The sequence below is a fragment of the Triturus cristatus genome, chromosome 6 (assembly GCF_964204655.1).
Source record: "Triturus cristatus chromosome 6, aTriCri1.1, whole genome shotgun sequence".
Lineage (NCBI taxonomy): Eukaryota > Metazoa > Chordata > Amphibia > Caudata > Salamandridae > Triturus > Triturus cristatus.
Window position 1 is genome coordinate 1,188,847,460 of NC_140589.1, and position 15,575 is coordinate 1,188,863,034.

At 40.2% G+C, this 15,575-nt stretch overlaps 1 protein-coding gene across 2 annotated transcripts in view; it reads left to right on the top strand.

Moving 5' to 3' along the window:
* Window positions 1-15,575, top strand: part of THBS2 (thrombospondin 2) — a 556,651-nt gene that overhangs the window by 236,671 nt on the left and 304,405 nt on the right. For both annotated transcript variants that reach the window (XM_085612109.1, XM_085612110.1), the window contains exon 13: window positions 5,567-5,785. In XM_085612109.1, coding sequence (XP_085468235.1) covers window positions 5,567-5,785 — 219 coding nt within the window. The remainder of the gene's footprint in view (window positions 1-5,566; window positions 5,786-15,575) is intronic.

The window sequence follows — 15,575 nt, forward strand, 5'->3', positions numbered from 1 at the left end:
ATTCCAAAAGGCCTGGCCCTGGCCGATAGACCCTTGGGCCGAAATCGGATGAGGGAAGGGGGGCCATGTGACCCTCCCTCCCCTAATAAAACAAACATTTTAAAAAGAAAAGGCAGGCACTGCAGGTCGCGGAGACCCACCCCCCTTTCTCCATTACTCGGATAACAAACCTCTGGGCGCACTAAAAGTTGAGGGATGAAGTCCTCTTTGCTCCTGATGGTCCCTGGGGGCCAACTACCCCTTCTGTTACCTCCAGGTCATCAGAGGGCATGCCCCCTTTCTCAACCACTCTGCAAACGCGTTTCCTGGTGCACTACTGGATGGGGATGAAGTCCCCATAGCTGTTAAGGTTCCTTGGGACCAAAAAGCCATCCTGCTATCTCCAATAGGTCCCACACAGCAGGATTGCTGAGAGGTCTTCGGATGCCATGCCGCCTTTCTCCACCACTCTCCAAACACACCACCTGGCAAACTACTGGTTGAGGGATGAAGTTCCGTTGAATACTGAGGATCCTTCAAGCCAAAAACCTCTCCTGTTACCTCTATTGGGTACCACATAGCGGAATTGCTGTGAGCTGGTCGGAGGCCCTCACATTTCCTCCACCACTCTGCAAATGCACCTCCTGGCACACTACTGGTTGGGGGATGAAGTTCTCTTGGATGCTGAGGGTCTTTGGGGGCCAAGAACCCCTCCTGCTACCTCCAGTAAGTCCCACACAGTGCGATTGCTGAGAGCTCATCAGAGGACTGCCCTTTTTCTCCATCACTCTACAAACACACCTCCTGGTATACTAGTGGTTGAGGGATGAAGTCCCCTTGGATGCTGAGGATCTTTGGGGGCCAAGAACCCCTCCTGTTACCTCGAGTAAGTCCAAAACTGCGGGATTCTGGAGAGCTTTCTCCACCACTCTGCAAATGTGACTTCTAGTTAAAAAATCATTAAAAAACAAAGGTTACAGAGACTTTGTAGTTAGGAAATATAATTTAAAGAAACCTTAGAAGTTCCCTGAAAAAAACAAAGGTTACCTTGCCATTTTAGTTAGGCTCAGATTTCACTCATACAAAACCATAGAATTTCAGCAGTTATAGTTACCTGAGCTAACTATAACTTATGCCCCCGCAATGCACTGTTTATGACCTCACATATTACATCACTCATGACATGGTCAGTGACATCACTCATGACATTTGAGTTGTTATCAGTGATGTCACTGACCATGTCATGAGTGATATAATATGTGCGGTCATACGCAGTGCATTGCGGGGCGTAAATTATAGTTAGCTCACGTAACTATAACTGCTGAATTTCTATGGTTTCTATGATTGAAATCTGAGCCTAACTATTACGTCAATGTAACCTTTGTTTTTTCAGTGAATATATTGATATACAGATAGATAGAAAACCATCCTTGTCAGAGTGAACCACAAAAGTCACTAAATTAACCTGTGCTAAACCCACTGGTAGCTTGCCACAAAAGCAGCCATACATAACTTTGAGGCAATGTATGAAGTAATTAGGCAGCACACAAAGAGTAATAAAGGGAAAACAAAACACAAAAAACACCAAAGCAATTTAGAAAATAGAGTACATTTTAACAATTAAAATGATTTCAGAAAGTCACAAATCCAATCAGTAGACCGTGAGATATACAGTTTAAAGTTTCAAGTAGATCTAGTGCCTAAAAGCACAAATTGGGACTCCTAGTCATCTGATTGTGCTAGTCTGTTGGAAAGTCATAAATTCAGGGCAACTGAGTTGGAGCGTGGGCTAGATAATGGGACATGCTAGTCCTGCTGAAAAAGTTACCTTCTCAAAGTTTGGCACGAAGAGTCCAATTTGCAGTGGAGGAGGCCATGAGGAGCATGGAGAGTTGCAGATGGTCGTCGCTGTAGCACTAAGAGCAGGCTTGGCGTCGCAGACAGTCATCACTGTAGCATGAAAATTTGGTTGAGCGTCATGGATGGTCATTGCTGTAGCTTCGCATCGGCATTACCACGGGCTGTTGCTGTATTGCAAAGTGCAGATGTTGCGTTACTAGTTGTCCCTGGCTATTGCTGTTGTTGAGTCAGGTACACTTGAGCTTTGCTTTGGCAACTGTCACAGGCACAGAGTCTCAGCACGTACTGACCCGTTTGCGGATGTGAAAAACCCCAAACTTAAGGATTTCCTATTTACTTCCGAAGGAGTGCATTCTGATGCCAGACAAGGGTCCAGGACCTGAGGAAGTGCCTCTTGTGGTTCAGGGACTCACTCTAGCAGAGGCCAGCAAGCCTCCAGCAGGTCCAGTTGCAGGGCCAGCACAACAGGTCAGCTGGGCAGTTGCAGGGAGGCCTCTGGAGCATGTTGTGTGCCTGTAGCTCAGAACAGGAGGCCAGCCATCTGACCCTTGCGGTCACTCAGGTAGCCTGGGATGAAGGAAGCCAGTCTAGTCTTCCTTTTCAGAGATCAGGACAAGCCTTAAGCAGCAGTCCACTGGGGAATAAGGAAGGCTTTCTTACGTATTGTCTGCAGGTCCATGAGTGTACTGATATGTGGGTCTGAAAGGCCAATATTTATTCCTAGTGCCATTCTTTGAAGTTAGGGATTCCCTATATTACCCCTACATTTGGTTCTGGAAAGTTCTTCTGTACTTCTGCCAAGGCTCCAAGCAGTCAGGAGTGACAAAAGAATAGTGTCAGGTTCCTTTGTGTGCTGGAGGCAAGCCCCTTTAAATATAAGTGGGGCAGGGATCAGCTTGGCCCCCAGCAATGCATGCAAGATGGCCCAACCTGTTTACACCGAGTCCCCTTTGTCTCACTGTCTGGTAGAAATACTCAAGCCCAACAGCAGAGCCATTCACACTCATGTGACCCAGGCCACCGGCAGAGGCACACCAACGATAAGGGCAGGAAAATGCAAGCTTTCTAAAAGTTACATTTTCATAATTGTGACTTAAAATTTGACTTTACTATTAAAGATTGTTTTAGATTGCAATTCCATTGAGTCTAAACATGACACTTCTACCTGCTCTCAAACAAAAAATAGCACTTATTAAATGCGATAATGTAACCCAGTGTAAGTCTATGGGCGAAGTAGGCCTGACAGTAGTGAAAAACAAACTAAGGGGGTTTTCACTACAAGGAATGTAAAACTTAAACCCAAATGTCCTACTTTTTAAATACAATGCACCCTGCCCTATGGGCCTCTAGGATCTTCATCATTAGGGGTAAAATATGTTTTAAAAAGGGAGGCTTAGGCCTGGCAAAAGGTTTATTTTACAATATCAAAATGATTATTTAAAACTGCACTACAGGCTTCAGTGGCAGTCCTGAGACATGCTCTAAAAGACTACTTTATTGAGTGGCACAATTAGTGCTGCAGGCCCACTTGTAATATGTAATTTACAGGCTTTGGGTATATGTAGTACCAGTTACTAGAGACTTACAAGTAAACTAAATGTGCCAGTTATGTGTAGTACAATTTTACCATGTTTTAACGAGAAAGCATACGAACTTTATCACTGGTTAGCAGAGAAAAGGTGCCAACAAAAATGGGTTCAGTTACAGAAGGCAAGAAATCTGGAGGAGACCCACTAATAAGGGTCAGGTCCAACATGATTGGCTGTGAGGGTTGAGAACACTTCCCAAGGAAGAAAACAGATTTCTTACAGGGAAGTACTGTTTTTTGTAGTTTCTGGCCACCCAACAGAAGACCAAAGCAAGAGATTGCCAGCCAGACCATATGTCAGCTATGTCATATTTTAACTTAAGGCAGATTTTTGGATATCTTGTGTGCCACTGCTCCCTGACCCAACAAGGATTTTGCTGGTCGGATATAAATTCCCATGCCGTTTACAAATCAATTGAGTGTTGTCAATGTAACACATGCAGGAAAGATGGAATGATCCAGTGAGGTCTGCAAGAGGAGCATGAAGACTACAAGAGGAGCCGCATACAAAAAAAATATGAGTTGCCAAAATTAACCCTATTCATATTTTACACCTGTAGTCCTTTCACTAATGCATCATGACAGTTCCAAAAGATGAGGAGAAATCTAAGAGAATTAAGGCAGCTACATCACCCTCATTGAGAATACTTTGAAGCACATTTTGCATTCTTGCTTGTTCTATATCCATGCAATGAGATGCCCTAATCCTAGTGAGAACTAAGGTAAGAAGGGAATTATTCTCAACAAACTTAGACATCTGACTACTCCTTATTTTCCATCATCTTGGTGAAATGTAACAAGGAAAAGGGCCTGCAATCTCTAAGCATGGAGAGTACTAAGTATACACCTCTAATGAAAAAAAACATTTTGAACTGTTACCAGTAGCATTATAAGACAATGGGCCTCATGTAGGTAGCCCAATACCGGTCGGTAACAGCCGATTTTCGGTAAATATACCGTTACCGACCGGTATTTAGGCTTTTGCTATGTAGGGGGATAATATCTGTATTCGGTAATTTACCGAATCGATAAAATTACCGAATCGGTAATTTTACCGATTCGGTAAATACCGAATACAGAAATGAGATGTAGGGGGACTGTGTGGTGGGTGTGGGGATTCGTTATTTACCACCAACTAATAGTTGGTGGTAAATGACGAATAGGTGTGAAAATGCATTTTTGTGCACTGTGAAGTGTGCAGTGTGGCAGACATACACGCCCCTATGGCATGTATGTGCGCCACATGTGCACACATGGAAGAATCAGGGGTGCAACAGGGTGTCAAAGTGACACCTGCCACCCTTGAATGTGCTCCCCCCATTACCGAATCGGTATTTACCGATTCGGTAATGAGGCCTACCTTCCCATTGATTCAATCAATGGGAAGGTATGCCTCATTACCGAATCGGTAAATACCGATTCGGTAATTACCGACTTACTCCGATTCGGTAACATTTACCGAATTTTCACCTACATACACTTTACCGATTCTTAAATACCGAATCTGTAACATTCGGTATTTAAGAATCGGTAAAGTGTATGCCACCTACATATGGCCCAATGAGTGGAAGAATTTTCTGTGTATATAGGGAATAGAAATAACTTAATGTAGCTGCTTGAACAGTTTGAAAATGTATTCTATTTTGTACTGGTTGCGAAATGTAGGAAACAATGTGCACTGAAATCATTGCCCTGCACACTCACCTTTCCTTCTGACTGAACATCATTATGTGTAAATGTTATGTACTTGATTATTTAAAGAAATGTAAGGATCTCATGTCTGGTAATCCTTTTGAATCCCATGAAAATCCCAAATTTGCTCCAATCATAGAGAAATCCTTCAGAGCAAATGGTTAACTTTCAAAATCCAGGGATTGGGAAATGAGGCCTGGAAGATTTACATGAGATATTTTCTAGCTTTGTAAATATAAACACGATTCAAGGTTGCATCTTTCAGATAAAAAGCATTGGGTCACTATCAGCATGCTCCATATATTGGGTTGCGTATATACTACATGAATCTCTAGGCCTTTTAAACACAAAGAACAGATTGTATACATTACTTAATCTCCAAAGTTATAATTTATTTTTCTGCTGTATCACAAAGCTAAGGAAGATGTGTTTTTCTCTGTATTCTAGATGTGTGATCCTGAGAATCCATGCAAAGACAAAACTCACAAATGCCACAAATCAGCTGAATGCATCTACCTGGGCCATTTTAGTGACCCTGTGTATAAGTGTGAATGCCGGACAGGATATGCCGGAGATGGCCTCATCTGTGGTGAAGACACAGATTTAGATGGATGGCCCAACAGTAATCTGATTTGTGCAGCAAATGCCACCTACCACTGTAGTAAGGTGAGTTCACAACTGTGACGAAATGAAGAATAGCATATTTCGTATTTTGGCCATTAATTTCATTGTATTATTTGAGTTTCATTTATAGCAGCAACACCACTGCACAGCTACTTAAGGCAAAAGGTGCTTGTAATTATGTTGGGGAATAATGATAAACACAAGTTGGTGTTCAAGCAATCATTTTATGTTCCTCTACCTCAAATTGTAAATTTGTTTGATTAAGCAAGGTCTCTGTGTTTTTGTATAGGTGATGAACACATATACACACATATATATCTATTCATATAATATCTATATATCTATATCTATCTATATATCTATATCTATATCTATATATATATATATATATATATATATATATATATTCACTGAAAAAACCATAGGTTTCAGAGACGTTATAGTTCGAAATTAGCATTTAAAAAATCCTTAGAAATTCACAGAAAAAACCATAGGTTTCTGGGGTGTAGTTAGCTGGCCATTTCACTCGTACAAAACCATAGAAATTCCTCCGTTATAGTTAGTTCTGCTAACTATAACTCGCGCACCCGCAATGCACTGCTGATGATGTCACATATTGCATCATTCATGACATGGTCAGTGACATCACTGATGACATCACTGATGACATCTCAAATGACATCACTGATTACATCATCCACGTGACAATCTGATACACCTCAACATACACTAGTATAACCTTTCATCACTCAATGTAAAATACAGCGTACCATATTTGAAACCATTGACACACCAATACCAGTTACTACATACCCACTCACTGATTCCTAAGTCTACACACACAACTACCCAGTCAACAACAGAATCATTTATACATGCAGTCACTAATTAATAGAACACTATTAACTGCACTTATACACATATATAGACATTGACACATCAGCAGTCATCTTAGTTGGTTATGCAGTCATCCTACTCACTCGTGAAAATAATTAATCACACTTACATTTACTCACTTACACAATTATCCAACAACACCTCATTTATTCAAACACAAATTAACTCATAGTTAATATGTTAAAAAATCACCATTACAATTATACACTCATTCATATAGTTACTCTCACAATCACTGACGCTTACACATACTTATTTATATACACCAACTCTCACATACAATGCCTTTTATTTTTTTACTTTGTTGAAGATGTACAACTAAAACATATATTCGCTCACCAACACACAAATAAAGACACTCAGTCACCCAAACAACTGTTTCCACATGCACTCTTAAACCTATACACCTAGACAATCAACCATTCACACATCTATACATAAAGTTACACACATCCCATCCAACCACACACAAACTCAGTGTCCCATACACATACTCACCCAACTAATCAATAGCTAATATACACACTCATGTAGTTAGTGACCAACTGATGCAGCATGTTATACAACAACAGAGACAGTGCTGCACACATTCACAAAGTTTAGTTACTAATCCATGTATTAAGTGAGACACTTTTAATTACTCACTTAGACAGTCAGACAGCTACTAAATCCTCCATCCAGACAGTTATATATCCACTCAATCTTCAATGCAGATTGGTGTATATATATAATACATATTTAAATTTCAAACTAAACCACATTCACTGGATGATGTCATCAGTGATGTCATCAGTGATGTCATTTGAGATGTCATCAGTGATGGTACTGACCATGTCATGAATGATGCAATATGTGACATCATCAGCAGTGCATTGCGCGCAAGTTCTAGTTAGAGGAACTAACTATAACGGAGGAATTTCTATGGTTTTGTATGAGTGAAATGGCCAGCTAACTATAACACCCCTGAAACCTATGTTTTTATCTGTCGAAAAAAAAAAAATATATATATATATATTCATATACATATATAAATATATATATTCACAAAAAAAACCATAGGTTTCAGGGACATTATAGTTAGTTGAACATTTGACTCATATAAAACCAGAGAACTTCGCCTGTTGTAGTTAGTTGAGCTAACTATAACTCGTGCGCCCACAATGCACTGCTGATGATGTCACATATTGCATCAGTCATGACATGGTCAGTGACATCACTGATGTCATTTGAGATGTCATCACTGATGACATCACTCATGACATCATCCAGTGAATGTGTGTTTCTATAAAATGTAAATATGTTTTATATATATATGCCAAGGTGTATTGAAGAATGAATACATTTACAAGTGCCTCAAGGAATAATTTTGTATGTATGTGACTGACTGTATAAGTGAGTGATTGAACGTGTCTTACTGAATGCATGGGTTACTGACTAAACTGTATAAAAGTCTGTATTAGTCTCTCATTTGGTGTGTAAGCAACTGCATGGGTTGCTGAATACCTACATTAGTGTCTATTTAGGTAATTGTTTTGTTGTCTGAGTATCTGTATGGGTCCCTGAGTGTCTGTGTGGGTGTATGAGTCTGTGCATAGATGTCTGAGTGGGTGATTCAGTGGTTGTATGGATTAAAAAGTGCATCTGGAAAGGGCTGTATGGGTGAGTTAGTGTGTCTATGGGTGTGTTGGTGAGTGAATAAATGTCTCAGTGGTATATCTGTGACTAACTACATATGTTTTAAGCCACTATATGTGAGTGTTGGAGTATATAAATGAGTATACGTGAGACTAAGTTATTTCAAGAGTGGGTGTATAAATAAGTGTCTGCTTCCATCAGTGATTGTGTAAGACAGTAAATATTTGTTCGTATCTGTATAAATAAGTGATGTGGTATGTCTAAAAATAACGAAGTTGGTGTGTATAACTGTATACATGATTAAATGGGTATGTGATTCATTCTTTGTATTACTGACTAGGCGTGTGAGTAACTCTATGGATGAGTGGCAGCGTGTGACTGTATGTATAGATGAATGAGTGCATATTATAGTCCTCTATTGATGAGTAACTACATGTATAAGTGACTGGATGTGTGTGTAGACCTAGGAAATAGTGAGTGCTATGTAGTATATGGCATTCTTCTGTGTATGGTTTCAAAAATAGTAGTCAGCATTTTAGAATGGGTGTATCAAAGATTATATTAGAGCATCAGTATGTGCATCAGATTGTCACATGGATGATGTCATGAGTGATGTCATGAGTGATGTCATTTGAGATGTCATCAGTGATGTCATCAGTGATGCCACTGACCATGTCATAAGTGATGTAATATGTGACATCATCAGCAGTGCATTGCTGGCGAGTTATAGTTAGCTCAACTAACTATAACAGGCACATTTCTCTGGTTTTATATGAGTAAAATGTTCAACTAACTATAACGTCCCTGAAACCTATGGTTTTTTTAGTGAATTTCAAAGGTTTTTAAATGCTAATTCCTTACTATAACGTCTGTAAGACCTATTGTTTTTTCAGTGAATATATATATATATATATATATATTACCTACTGGCGGTCGCCAGTAGGTAGTTATAGTTAGGACCACGTTTCCATAGGAAAACCTCAACATTCTATTTTGAATAACTTTGGCGCCGGTCGACGAATCCTCGCGAATTTCTCAAAATAGGTGGGACGCTACGCTACGCTCCTACCCTGAAAGTCTCGGGGGGATCCGTCAAGCGGGGGCTGAGATAAAAGGGGGGTCCCAAAACGCGTTTTTCCCATGCATTTTTCCATAGGACCTTTAGAACGAGCTACAGCCCGAACGGCTGAACAGAATTACTCAAAATTTGGCAGAGAGGTAGTCCCTAGGTCAAGGAAGTGCCTTTTGTAGGTTTGGTGTAAATCTGTTCAGTAGATTCTGAGAAAATAGCCTTTAAATCAATATATATATCTGAGCCCGCTTACGGTACGCTTACCGTACGCTTACGGTAAGCGTACGGTGGCGTGCGCGAGCGCGATTCTGATTGGCTCTTAGATCTTAGTAAACATTCAAATCGGCCGAAACCAGGAAGCGGCGGCCGCCATTTTGTGTATTTCACTCTGAAAAAAAAGAGTGAAAACAAGGAAAGGGGGCAATGAGGAGAGTTACAGACCCCCTAACATTTGTAAGGGGGTCAAAGAAGGACAGAAAAGTACAAAAAAAACATTTATTGATTTTAAAAAAAATCACGGGGTACGCGTACGGTAAGCTTACGGTAAGCGTACGGTAGAAAAAAAAAAAAAAAAGAAATGAAAATCAGATTTAAGTGTTTAGATATTAGGGGGCTCTAAAAAGAGCCGTTGTGTTTATGAAATGATTTTTTAGTGGTACCTACAAGTAAGTACCGATGCAGAGTCTAAGGTTCAAGAGGAAGACTCTGTTCCCTTCATCATTGAAGTGCACACCATCTCCTCTATAAATGTCTTGTATGTCATAACGCAAGTTGTTGTGGTAAATGGCACCCATACCATAGTCACGGAGGAAAGCAGAAACAGATTTGTTGACGTGCTTTCTTGCTTTGTCATCGCACCGCGTGCCCACCGTGCGTGCACGGCACTAACTGCGTAAAGTGGGCGCGCGGTGCGCAAAGCGCACCGCGTGCTCACTGTGCGCGCACGGTGCGCGAAGCGCACCGTGCGCGCACGGAACGAACTGCGTTAAGTGGGCGCGCACGCCACGAATGGCGTAAAGTAACTTAGCATTTAAAAAACCGTACAAATTCACTGAAAAAACCATAGGTTTCACACACGTTATAGTTAGGAATTAGCATTTAAAAAACCTTGCAAATTCACTGAAAAAACCATAGGTTTCACACATGTTATAGTTAGCGGAAATTTTACTGATAAAAAACCAATGAAATTCCCCCGTTATAGTTAGTGCAGGCAACTATAACTCACGCGACCGCAATCTTCTGCTGATGACATATGTGTCTTTATGAAAAAAAAATATTTGTAATATATGTATAGCTAAAAATGTATGGAAGAAGACATGGGCAAATAAGTGTCTAAATACAGTATTAGCATCAGCAGAGGATTGCGGTCGCGTGAGTTATAGTTGCCTGCACTAACTATAACGGGGGAATTTCATTGGTTTTTTATCAGTAAAATTTCCGCTAACTATAACATGTGTGAAACCTATGGTTTTTTCAGTGAATTTGCAAGGTTTTTTAAATGCTAATTCCTAACTATAACGTGTGTGAAACCTATGGTTTTTTCAGTGAATATATATATATATATATATATATATATATATATATATATATTTATATATAGTTAGGTCAAATGTTCAGTAACAACTGAATGTTTTAGCCTAAAAAAAATAGATATTGACCAGTTTTAGTTATCTCAAGTACCTATGACATGTACCTTAAGTTAACTGTAACTCCTGCCCCCATGCACAGTTTTGTCATCAATACATTTTTGCAAAGATTGCAGTGATATTATTAATGATATCATAGAAGTAATCATGAGTGATGTAATATGTGCAGGAATTAGCAGTGCATGGCAAGGGCGCGAGGTATAGTTAGATTAGGGCACAAGATATAGTTACTTGAGATAACTATAACCGGCTCGATTTATGTGTTTTTTTTGTTTAGAACATTACGCTGTTAATGAACATTTCACTTAATTATAACATTACTTTAACCTTTCTTTTATTAAATTAATTTCTAGAGTTTTTAACGTAAAATATCATTTTGTTACCACACGTAAAGCCTATGACCAGGCCCTGCTTACAACCCCCCTCAGGCAGCCCTCCCCACACTGTGAGGTGGCCAACCCCCTGCAGGCAACCATCCCCTCCATGCGCCCTACCTGTGACCATGCACAATAAGGGGTTGGCGACAGGCAGCCAGCCCCACTCTGTGCATGGCCTAAGGCCTTGCACAGTGTTAGCATGGCACAGGTCCTTCAACCCATCCCCCGAAGGCAGCCAACCTGACACTGCGCATATGCCACTCCACTCTATGCTACTCCAAGCCAGTGCATGCCACTCTGATCTACCCTACTTCATTCTACACTATGCCATCGCACGTCACTCCACGGTACGCCACTTTACTGGATGCTTTTTCACTCTACCCCATTCCTGTGTACACCACTCCAGTCTACATCACTTCACTGTATGCCACTGCACTACATGCTACTCCTCTCAACGCTATTATACTTTGCACCACTCCACTGTACACTACTACACTGTGTGCTGTTACACTCTATGTCACTTCGTTGTGCGCCACTCCAGTCTATGCACTCTACTCTAAGCTATTCCACTTTATGCCACTCCACGCTACTCCACTCTACTCCACTCTACGCTACTCCAGTATACTCTTCTACACTCTATATAACTCCAATCCACAAAACACTACTGCACTTTATGCCACTCTACTAGGCTCTACTCCTTTCTATCCACGTATACTTCAATGTCTAAATCTTTACTCAACTCTATACCCCTACATTTTATTGTACACAACTATACTCCACTCTACAACTGTTTCCAAAACTTTATACAGCAATCCACTCTACTGTATGAGACGTCACTCCAATTAATATCAGTTTCCTCAACTCTGTGCTATGCCACTCCACTGTACACCACTCCACTCTATGCCATTCCACTTTATGCGACTCTACTCTTCTACACTCCACTATAAGTATTCCACTGGACACTTTCCCACTGTATGCCACTCCACTTTCCAGTAATCCACTCTATGCCACTACAGTGTATGGCATTCCATTTTATGCTGCTCCATTGTATGGCACTCTACTGCACTCTATATAACTCCACTCTATAAGAGTCTACCACATTTCATGGCACTCTACAACTTTATACTCTACTGTATCCTAATACACTCAACTGTCCAGCTCTATACTCCACTGTATGCCTGTACACTCCAATGTACAACACTTTGTTCCACTATACAACACTTTTCTATAGGACACCACACTCCACTCTACTGTATGAGACCCCACTCTAATTTATACCAGTTTACTACCTGATCTACACAAGTACAATCCCCTCCATGCCACTCTACGCTGACACACAATACACTCCATTGTACTTTACTCCACGCCATGTTACATCACTCCACGAAAGTCTACTTCACTCTGAGACTTTACCTCACTCTGTGCTACTATACCACAATCCACTCTATGCAGCTCCACTGTTTCACACACCACTATGCTCTATACACCTCCACTCTACAGCACTCTACTACACTATATGCCACTCTACTCTTGACTTTACACCTTCACTCCACTGTACAATACTGTAATATACTGTATGCCACTGTATAACACTCTTCCCCACTCCATTCTATGATACTGTAGTCCACTATATGACACTGTACACAACTATTTGTATGCCACTGCGCCCCACATTACTTCAATCTACTCTGACACAGTACCCCACTCTACTCTGCTACTCCACTGTATGCCACTCTGTTCTATTGTAATCTATAACACTGTATGCCAATCCACTGTACCACACTCCAAAACACTGTACTATATACTGTACAACACTCCACTCTGCAAAAAGAAAATGTGACTTTCCCACTCTACTCTACTGTAGTCTACATCTCTTTCCAATACTGTATAAGACCCCTCTACACTCTACTGTACAACACAGTACTCAAATATATGACACTTTACCTGACTGTATGCTATGCCACTTTGCTATACTGCATTCCACACCACTATGGTATATGACATGCCACTTCTCTCCATAACACTTAACTCCACTCTACACTTACCCACTCCACTCCACTCTATTCAACTGTACTATACTTTATCCCACTCTAAGCCACTGTACTCTACTCCGCCCTATGCCGCTCCACTGTCTGACACTCTACTCTACTGTATGCAAATCTGCTCAACAACACTGTACTACACTTTATGCCACTCTACTCTACTCTATGCTCATCTACTCTACGCCACAGTACTACACTCTATGACACTCAACGACATGCTACTAAACTTCTCTCTATGATTCATCGCTCCACTATTATAACACACACTTCACTCTATGACACTCTCCTCCACTGTACTCGACGGCACTCCACTTGACGATATTCCACTCTATGACATGCTACTTCACCCTACTCCTCTCTAAAACACTCTACTCCACTCTTACAGTCTATGACCCTTACTCTAGTAAGTCCGCTATATGTGAGACACCATGCCACTACACTATGACAGTGCACCACACTGCACTATATGCTACTACACTCTACTCTACTCTACTCAATTCCAATCTACAACACTCCAGTCTATGGCAATAGACTTTCCAACACTCTCCTCCACTCTACTGTATGACACTCCACATAACAACTCTCCACGTTTGACACTGGAGTTCAATGTAATTCAATGAAAAAAACAAATTTTAAAGCTTAGTTATAGTTAGGAAAACGTATTATCCCTATATAAACCAAGTTTAAACTACACAAACTTGAAATATTATATAGCTATAGCTTTCATTTACAATTTATCCACCACCTTCAAATTATTATTAGTACCTCATTACACACTCTTTTCAGGTCGCTATCCAGCCAACACTAACTATAACTCTCCACGGTACCATGCACTGTCTTCTTACAAATAATAATACTCCACTGTACAACAGTACACAAGACTCTCCACCATTGTACTACTCTACATTACACTCAACAACACTGAACTATGTAACACACTAATCCATTGAACTCCACTCTATGCAACTACACTCTAAAACACTGTGCTACACTCTATGCCACTCTACAACACTCTACTTGATGACACTCCACTCCACCACACTTCATTTCATGACACTCCAATGACACCCCATTGCACAACACTCAGCTCTACAGTTCGACATGCCACTACACTGAACAACATGCTACTCCTCTCTACTATATCCACGATATGACACACCACGCCGCTCTACTGTACACTTTAATCCACTGTATGCTATGTCACTCCACTCTACTTGACTTCGCTCTTATCCACTCTACAATACTCCACTGTATGACACTAGACTCTACAACACTCTCCTTCACTGTACTGTATTACACTCCACTTTTTGACACGCCAATCAATGACACTCCACACCATGATTTGAAATAGATTTTTATTAAAAAATAAAAACCATTAACGTGCAATGAAAAGAAAAACAAATGTTAAGGATATGTTATAATAAGAAATACCTTATGTATTCTTTCTATACAAACCCTACTTAAAATAGACAAATATTAATAATTGGAAAGTTATAATTACAACTTCAATTTATAATTTACGCACCACCTTCAAATTACTGTAAGTCACTCATCTCCGAATAAAGTCTTGTCACCTCACTCACCACATTACATTAACTATAACTCATGCCTTTTCCATGCACTGTTCATACCCTTGCATACTAGAGCATGTGAAATGATAACATTCATAACTACACTTATTACTTCTCAAATGGCATTATTTGTCAGAACACAGTGCAATGTAGAGTGGCGAGTTATAGTTAGTGTTGTCTGGTTAGCAAGCTGAAAAGAGTGTGTAACAAGGTCCGCTACTTATAATAATTTGAAGGTGGTAGATAAATTGTAAATGAAAATGATATCTATAACTTGAGAATTTTTTAAGTTTGTGTGATTTAAACTTGGTTTGTATAGGGAAATAGGTTTTCCTAACTATAACCAAGTTTTGACCTTTGTTTTTCATTGAATATCTATAATATCTATTGTTGGTCACCAATAGGTAGTTATAGTTAGGACCTTGTTTCCATAGAAAAAGTGCTTTTTGACTTCCCTTAAACGTTGGCGCCATTTGACACATCTTGACAAGAATTTCTCATAAAATAGTGCCCCAGTGAATCTTGTGGTGCATGTAAACTTTCAGGCGATCCGTCCAGTGAGGGCCGAGAAAAAAGAGGTGTCAAAAAAAGT